The 8,929-nt window shown below is 46.3% G+C and overlaps 1 protein-coding gene across 1 annotated transcript; it reads right to left on the minus strand.

The window, feature by feature from the left end:
• Positions 1-2,295: 2,295 nt before the first annotated feature.
• On the minus strand, positions 2,296-5,502 carry hs3st1l2 (heparan sulfate (glucosamine) 3-O-sulfotransferase 1-like 2). The gene is made up of 2 exons (XM_084307644.1): positions 5,246-5,502; positions 2,296-4,018 (listed from the first exon to the last, which is right to left on the minus strand). Exons 1-2 carry the CDS (start codon positions 5,489-5,491, stop codon positions 3,353-3,355), a joined length of 912 nt encoding a protein of 303 aa, XP_084163770.1. The 5' UTR covers positions 5,492-5,502; the 3' UTR covers positions 2,296-3,352.
• Between the last annotated feature and the right edge of the window lie 3,427 nt (positions 5,503-8,929).

Raw genomic sequence — 8,929 nt, forward strand, 5'->3', positions numbered from 1 at the left:
AGCCACATAGAAGGGCTCATTGAACAATTTCTGAACTATTTTCCCGAAAGAGAGAGCATGAACAATTTGGACAACTGGATCTTAGATCTGTTCATTATGCATGACGTAACAGGCCTCCCACTGTCGAGCAGGAGGCGCAAATTGATCTTTCGTGTGACGAGAAAGTCATGTTCACTGGACAGGCCCCTCGCAAAGTTCTGGATATCAGTCCGGAACGAATACCCAGTGTTGTGTAATGCTGCGCAGAGAAAACTTGTCCCCTTCGCATCAACATACCTCTGTGTGGCGAGATTTTCGACACTGACATTAATAATTTCTATTATAATAAATAATAATAAATACAGATCTCGCGCGGCTACGTGGCGTAGTGGGCAAGGCGCTCGCCACGAATGCGGAGACGCTGGGCTCGCCTGTTCGAGCCCAGCGCTCCACATTGCTTTCAGTTTAGCTGGTCGTTCATACTAATACACATTGGCCGTATTAGGGGGTGGGAAACTGATGGGTGGGGATCGGGTGTTGTGGACAGCGACTCCTACAGGTCGGTTGGTGCGCCTGCGCAGTAGAATCAGGAAGTGTCGGGGGCAGCGTGAGCCTCCCACGTGTTACTCCTCGCCACTGAGAGATCGAGCTGCGCAGGTGAAAAGATGCGACTGCTGTTACCTCAAGTACCGGAGGGGACTTGTGCTATGTATGACTTAGTCCACATTGCAGCCGGCTTGTGGGAGGCAAGAAACAGCGTTCGTGACAGGGGAGAGTTGAATTGGATGATACGAAATTGGGATGGGAGAAAATATAGAAAATGGGAGAAAAAGTGGACCAAAAAAAAAAGAAATACAGATCTCGCCTCAGAGTAGAAGCGGAGACGTATCATGGAACTGTTCAAATGTACAAGCACACCCTTCCCATTAATTAAGTCTAGTTTTTTCTATTCTTGAAAAGCGCATGTGAACGCATTTTCTTTTCTTTTCTATGTTCTGGCAATATTGCTTTTGTTGATAATATTCATTCATTTCATTGATAACATAGTGCTGTAATTAAATGTTCTAATAAATATGCATGATCAAGTTCAACAACGTGTGCTTTTATTTTTAGGGATGCACCGAATGGGAAATTCTTGGCCGAAACCGATACCGAAAATAGAAAACAGTTGGCCGAAAACCGAAAGCCGAAAGGCCGAAAATGATTCATAGAATAGATTTTTTTTTACCAATGTTGTGGAACATTATGATTATGGAAAAATATATGATTATGGCAAAACTTAACTTAAATAATAAATAATCACTATTATGGGTCCATAAAACATTTATTCAGCACTTCTGAATGCATACAGTACATTAATTCCATCTTTTCTCTGGCTGCCGCAGCGGACATCTGTGCTCTACTGAGTGCACCTTTCTAGTCCCCAGATGAATGCGCTCTCTTGACTTTGGCACAGTAGACGCGCGACAGACGGACAGCGTCAATGCGAGAAACACAATCCCCCCCCCCTCTCGCTCTGAATAATATGCATATTAGATCACTCAGTGATTAACCGGCGACGGGCATATAGTAAATAAGGATATAAAAGCATGTTAAAGACGCATTTATTGGACGCGTTGCGCGCAGAGTTTACATAGAAACAGCGCGACAACATCACAACAACATGCGTTAGGTTACAGGTTGTTTCTGTTTTTCTGTGATATATTTTCGGTGAAAAAACTCTTTCGGCCAAAAGCCGAAAGGCCATTTTTTGCCATCCCTATTTATTTTGATATTCCTTATCTCCACGTTGAAATGACGCGATACATTAAGTGTGGGGTCGCCAAAAAAAATTCCTAAATTAAATGGGGTTGTGGTATAAAAAAGTTTGAGAACCCCTGATCTACAGCAACATGTATAGGGGCAATTTGACTGTTGTCATGTGTATAGTGCCCCCTAGAGGCTCTGATTTATTCTGTGAAGAGGTTACAGATCTCAATCACTCTTTCCGGCGGCAGTAATCCAGAAAATTCAGTGTTCCAACTACCACTGAATCTCAAATGAGGAAGAAGCCTGACGCCTCCTTGGTAGAAAACAGGTGGAGAAGTGGGAACACTTTGGCTGTATTATGTAGATACTAGGAAGTGCTCACTCTATGCATTCTCTACCCAAGACAGTCCCCCTTCACTGCCACACGACAAATGGTTAACCCTTTCACAACCACACTACAGAAGGTTAACCCTTTCACAGATTATGATGAATTGAAAACGGGGGACCCTGATGTAAACAAGACGAAAGTCATTCTCTGGTCTGCATCCCCTTAACAATTGTGTGTATTGAGCCGTACTGTATTGTACCCATTCTGCAATCTGTTAAATAACGTTTTCATTCAATCAATCAATAGTGTGGTGGTAGTGAAAGGTTAACCGTCTGTAGTGTGGTAGTGAAAGGGTTAATGGGACCTCAAATCATTCTTCTACCAGCTATTTTATACAAGTCTGCACATCTCCTTCTGATGTCCTACAAACAACCGCTACAGTCTCCTTTCAGTTCGTTTCCAGTGCTCTCCCGATTGGTTCAAAAGTCTTGTGTATGGCACCGTTTTTGTAGCTTATCGAGCTTATTCGGCAGGACCTCGTCAACAACGCGGACATTTCAAATGGCCACCCAAGGTTTAAATACCAGTGGGGGAAAAAAACGGCAAGTTCCATGATACTGCAACGTATCACTGACCTTTCACCTTTTTGTGGTATATGCATATAAGACATCATCATCGGAAATATGTTGTTGACCGGCTGCTGGGATTCCTAAAGATCTGCTCAAACCACCTGCATCAAGAAAGGGTTGAGGTTGAATTATCCGACTGAATCCGCTGCCTTGCATCCTGGCCCTGACTTCGCGACCTAACCAGCACACCTGAACGCTATCACCTCATACATATGATGATCACGTGCTGAATCTCAGACTTCTCGAGTCGACGAGGACCTGCCGAACGCACCGTTTGCTTCAGTGTCCGTTTGTGCATCAGGGGCCAAGCACATGTATTCAAGTAGGGTCACGTCAAACGGTCTGTGTTGGCCAGGTGTACAGCAAACAGCTAGAGAACTTCAGTTCTTCGGAGAGGAGGTTCCTCCAACATTAGGTCCCCCTGGTGATTCTCATTGGCCACATTTTACAGTATAGCTGAGATAACAACAACAACAACAACAACAACAGGGACACCCATCGCTTCATTCAATCTGCCCTCCATCTATCTGACCTTAACAACAATGCACATATCAAGTCTCTTCCTTGGACTCACTCTCTGCTGTCGTTGACCCCTTGGCCTTTCTGCATTGTTCAGGGAAAGCTCTTCCCTCTTGTCCCCCCAACAGTCCCCCTCTCCACCGGCCGGTCAGCACCAGTCGAAGGACCTCCCCACCATGTCGAAGAACAGCTGGTTGGGCTCCCTGAAGTAGCGGCAGAGCTTCCTGAAGGCATGCGCGCTGAGCGGCGCGTGGGGCCGGCCCTTGGACTCGTCCAGGCACTTGTCGTGGCCGGCGGACAGCAGGCAGTAGAAGCCCTTGGTGGAGTTGTAGTAGAAGTTGTCGGGGCTGATCCTGGGCGGCAGGTCCAGGAACCTCTCCGCCTTGCGCAGCTCGGGGAAGGGGTCCCGGATCAGCGCGTCGCCATCCACCACGTGGACCTGCTCCCGGGGGAAGACCTCCAGCCAGCGCGCCAGGTGCAGGTGGTAGAGGCTGCGCTGCAGCGCCTTGTAGCCGGCGTCGACGCGGCCCTCGCGGAGCAGCAGCTCCTCCAGGGGCTGGTAGGGCTTGTGGCGCGCCAGGCGGTTGTGGAGGACCTGGGTGTAGTCGGACACCAGCCTCTCGGCCGGGTCGCGCACGATCAGCAGCAGGCGGACGGCGGGGTTCATGTCCCAGAGCCGCGCCGGGACCTGGGGGGCGGCCAGGTACCCGGGGGTCTTCTCCACCGTCAGCTGCCCCGGGAGGGTGAAGGGCATCTGGGCGTGGTACCACGCCAGGCCCCGTCGGTAGTGCTCCTCCACGTTGAAGTAGTGCACCTGGCGGAGTGGCAGAAGGAGGAGGGGTAGCGTTGCGTGATGATTATGGAAATAGCACACACACACACACACGTTTGATCTTTATCTTTAGTCAGTCTGCTTTTACTATGTCGTACTTTTTTCTTGTCATGTAAGAATAAATCATGTTTAATGATGTGAATGAGTGTGTTGTGTGCTTAATTTTGACCATGCTCTTACATATATATTATGTAAGGGATAATGTATAGCTACGAGGTCATTGTCGCAAAAGAATTGACCGACACAGAGTTTAGAACACAGAGGCGCCTCGCCGAGGTGTTCTAAACGTCAGTGAAGGTCAATTATTTTGCGACAATGACCGAGTATAGCTATACATTATCCCGCTTATTACATGGCTAACTTACTAACAATATACCTAATTCATTTTACACCATCGACAAGACGAGATCAAATGCAGACGCAGTTCTGTTCTGTCGCTCCACTGTCATCGCCGGCAGCTTCGCCGGCAGCCGGCAGGTGTGTCTGATTGCACTGATGCAGTGTGTGTCAGTGGGCTTGATTGCTCCAGCTGCGAACAGCGGTCATTATTGCTCGGCAGAGGTCCGCTATCGAGTAATAACGGACCTCTGCCGAGCGCTATTGACCAATCACAATCAAGCATTTTGGCGAATGTTAAAACGCCATGTAATAAATATATATATGTACTTGGTTCTTCTTTGTTCTTAATACGTATTAATTTGCAGGCTGCGTAATCCTCATTCTGGCTACTTGGCCTGTTGGGATGTTAGATCCTAATGTGAAAAACTGTGATTTTATATGTCTGCTCATTTTACCCTTGCTATTATTTTACTTATTTTTACTTTTATCTCTACGCCCCACTATCCGCTGGGTGCATACTATGACTTTTATCATGTTTTGTAACAGATTACAGAAATTCAAGAAGCCTATTGGAACGTGAGGTTCTGATATGATTTGATTAATATATCTGCATTATTTTATCCCACTTTATGCTTTGCTCTTGCCGCTTGTTTTACACTGATTTTATGTCTTATTTCTTACTGATGTAAAGCACTTTGAACTGCAATCCCCTGTATGAAAGGTGCTATACAAATAAAGTTATTATTATTATTACTTACTGCCTCTGTGATACAGGAGCACATTCTAGAGTTGCACTGCTTGCAGGTTGCCCTGGATAATGAGCACGTGTGAATAAATGCTCTACAGTATTAACAGACAGTATATGTTTACCTCAGCTTTTGCCACCTCCACATCCGGATGTAGGTTGAGCATCTCCAGCAGAGCTCTCGTGCCGCCTTTACGCACGCCGATAATGATGGCACCAGGCAACCGCTGCCGGGTGGCATTGGAGGAGGAGGAGGAAGAGGAGGAGGAGCGGGAGCTGGACCCCCCGTGCCGCAGGACCCTTAAGCACATAATCAGCTGAGTCTGCAGCAGGACTAGCACCAGCAGCGCTAGTAGCACCGTCCACAACATGACCCCTCCGGCCAAGACACACACCCACACACACACACACCCACACACACCCACACACACGCACACACCCACACACACACACACGCACACACGCACACACCCACACGCACACACACACACCCCCACACACACACACGCGCACACGCACAGAGGTTGAGTGGAGGCTATGTGCTCCTTCCAGGCGTGTATGGAGCCTTCCTGGTGCTTCCTGGTTGGGAGTCAGCGGGGGCGGGGCTTCAGAAGGCGGGGCTTCAGAAGTAGGGTCTCCTGCAAGGAGAGAGAGGGGGGGGGGGATATTGTTGTTGGCTATCATGGCATTTTTCTTTACACTCTCTTCTGAACTCTCTTCAATGAATTCAACACAGAAAGAAACATTTCATGCAAAGTATTCTGTATTCTGTATGACAACAACTAATAAAGAAACTTGAAAACTTGAAAACTTTAATGAATGAATCTTTACTTCGAACATGATTTAAAAGAAAACAAAGATTAAAAAAGACAAACAACGAGAAATATACATCACTGTATATGCCCTGCCCCTATCCGCCAACATTAATTAATACTTAAATTATATAATGGAGAATATCCACATTGCCAATAATTCTTCATTCTTAACATTGAAAACAACATAAAAGAAAGAAATAATATCAGTATCCATAATGTAGTACAAAAAAACTAATATTGGCTTCACGGTGGAAATGGAAGGTAGGAATATGATGAGTTTGCCCCATGTCCTGCTTGACGAATGAGCAATAAAGAGACAAAGACACAATTCACTGACACTTTAAAGGTTTCTATTTTATGCTGATAACCGCTGGCTAAAACAGAATATGTTGATACAAATATGCAGCAGGCTATAAACAAGAGAAAGAAGAGGCGTAGCTGGTGTTTCTATTTAAAAAAAAAATAATTATTATCTTTCCCCCCTCCTTTTTCCGTTTTTTCTCCCATCCCACTGTTAGTCGTTATGCCAATTCCCAACCCCCTTCCTGGTTGTTGCGCACTCCCCCCTACTGTTGGTCCGGGAGGCCGGAGACTGTCACATGCTTTCCTCCGACGCATGTGCAGCCAGCCGGCAGCCAGCCTGGCCGCGCAGATTCTCACTGGGGGAGTGTAACGTGTGGAAGGTCACACTACCTCCCTCCAGATCCTACCCTCGCTGTGCAGGCGCCCCGACCGAACTGTAGGGGTCGCTGTCCACAACCCACCCATCAGCTTTCCCACCTCTAACACTGCCAATTGTGTTAGTATGAACGACCAGCCAAGCTGATAGCAACGCCGAGAGCTGTATTCGAACCCAGCGTCTCCAGCGTTGATGGCGAGCGCCTTGCCCACTACACCACCTAGCCACCCTGGTGTTTCTATTGTTGAAGGTGAGACAGATGTCTTTATTGAATATTCTATTGTCTTGTGTTGCACGTCATGTGCCACTGCTCACCGTGAATGTAAAATAACCTGCTTTTTGGTAAAGGGCAGGCGTTCTTGTGCTCTATGGTGGTGTAGAATAGGCAACACTTTCACAATAACACTGATGGTGAATCGGACTTACATGAAGATTAACTGAATTATGGAAAATATGAATTATGGCTAAAAAACCTGTGATGTTAAAATCGGAAACATTAACGGTGTGGTGACCATTCAATATGTGCCCGTTGGGAACGCGTGCCCTGTTCGGAACTGGGCTGTTGCTCCCCCCCCCCCCCCGGGAATTGCTGTTTGCAGCATTGTGTTTAACCCTTTCACTACCACAGGATGCATTTCACAAACGCATCCTCTTATTCTGCATTCTTCTCTGCGAGTACAAAATCCATGTCCATGCAATAGTGGACACAGCCCAGAATATGGGGCAGTGGTATGATTATGGCCAGGAGATATAAAATATTAATCTAAAGCAGAGAGGGGAAATGCACGGGACATTAATGTAGTTATGAGGTTCAGCCCGACCCCCAGGGGCACTAACACCCATCCTCCTAATTCAGCTACTTTTATAGTAGATGATTAGTTGCCTATCGTTCGGGGGCAAAAGGTTAACCCTTTCACTACCACACTACAGAAGGTTAACCTTTCACTACCACACTACAGAAGGTTAACCTTTCACTACCACACTATAGACGGTTAACCTTCCACTGCCACACTACAGAAGGTTAACCTTCCACTACCACACTACAGAAGGTTAACCTTTCACTACCACACTACAGAAGGTTAACCTTTCACTACCACACTACAGAAGGTTAACCTTTCACTACCACACTACAGAAGGTTAACCTTCCACTGCCACACTACAGACGGTTAACCTTTCACTACCACACTACAGAAGGTTAACCTTTCACTACCACACTACAGAAGGTTAACCTTTCACTACCACACTACAGAAGGTTAACCTTTCACTACCACACTACAGAAGGTTAACCTTTCACTACCACACTACAGACGGTTAACATTTCACTACCACACTACAGAAGGTTCTGTATCACACTAGCTCACGCTCAGCGTTTCATGCATATATCTCGCTTCAGCATATATACACTGAATAATTTCACAAATGTACCTTTAAATGCCAGCATTCATCTGGCCACACCCCCATCCGCTTACCTATATAAGCAGGGATGGTGCCACACACTCATCTCCTTCTCAAATTTCATCACAAGCAACGTGTTGCTATATGCCCACTTGACGTGGAGAAAAATATTGGCTGGAAAAGCAATGTTTACAGGGAGAGGAAGAACATGCTACTCTGTTGAACGTGCTTTGATTATAACATGTTTTACACTCTTGACTACGACGTCATCTTTGACAGGGGATGTACGTCGACCCTGCCCTGAGCCAGGACGGCAAGGATTGCGTCAACAAAGGGGACCGTTGCGACGGGTGGAGCGGCGACGCTGCCCAGATCGAACAACACAGGATGGCTGTGTTTTCTACGGTGTCTTAAGACTGCACTTCACTGATCTACGCTCCGGGTAGGACAAGGTTTGGCCAGACCTTATACGTGTCTTCTGGCTTTACCTTCTACATGTTTTGTAAATAACGCTGTTTTCCAAAAATGTGTGTTGCTGCAATACATTTGGGATACGACGCGAGTTTTGTGTGAACTGTCTTGTCACTGGTAATTAGCTTCTCCGGGCAAATCGGGTTGTTGTTACAGATGTGAAAATGATCTAGTTGTTGTGTGAGAAACATCATGTGTGTTGTTATGTACCGTGTACTCACAACTAAGGGGTAACTAACCTATGAAGCTATGCTTAGTGACAAATGAGTAAAGAATTTTCTTTTCTCAGCCTGTGATGACAATGAACAGTGTGTTCACATATTAACAGGTTTTCCTGTTTTAACTGGCCGTATTAAGGGTAAAGTAGGAGGATTGTGTTTCCCCCCGGTTCCCTGGGGACTTTTTCATCCTCCTATCAGACATGTTGTTGCACTACATTGTGTCTTTGT

Source organism: Notolepis coatsorum, assembly GCF_963971535.1.
Source record: "Notolepis coatsorum genome assembly, chromosome: 2".
NCBI classification, from domain to species: Eukaryota; Metazoa; Chordata; class Actinopteri; order Aulopiformes; family Paralepididae; genus Notolepis; species Notolepis coatsorum.

Bases quoted from the DNA above. Each gene is read 5' to 3' on its own strand.
- hs3st1l2 (XM_084307644.1), bottom strand. From the start codon at position 5,491: ATGTTGTGGACGGTGCTACTAGCGCTGCTGGTGCTAGTCCTGCTGCAG. The intron at 4,019-5,245 runs GTAAACATATAC...CCACTCCGCCAG, and splicing joins TGGAGGTGGCAAAAGCTGAG to GTGCACTACTTCAACGTGGA.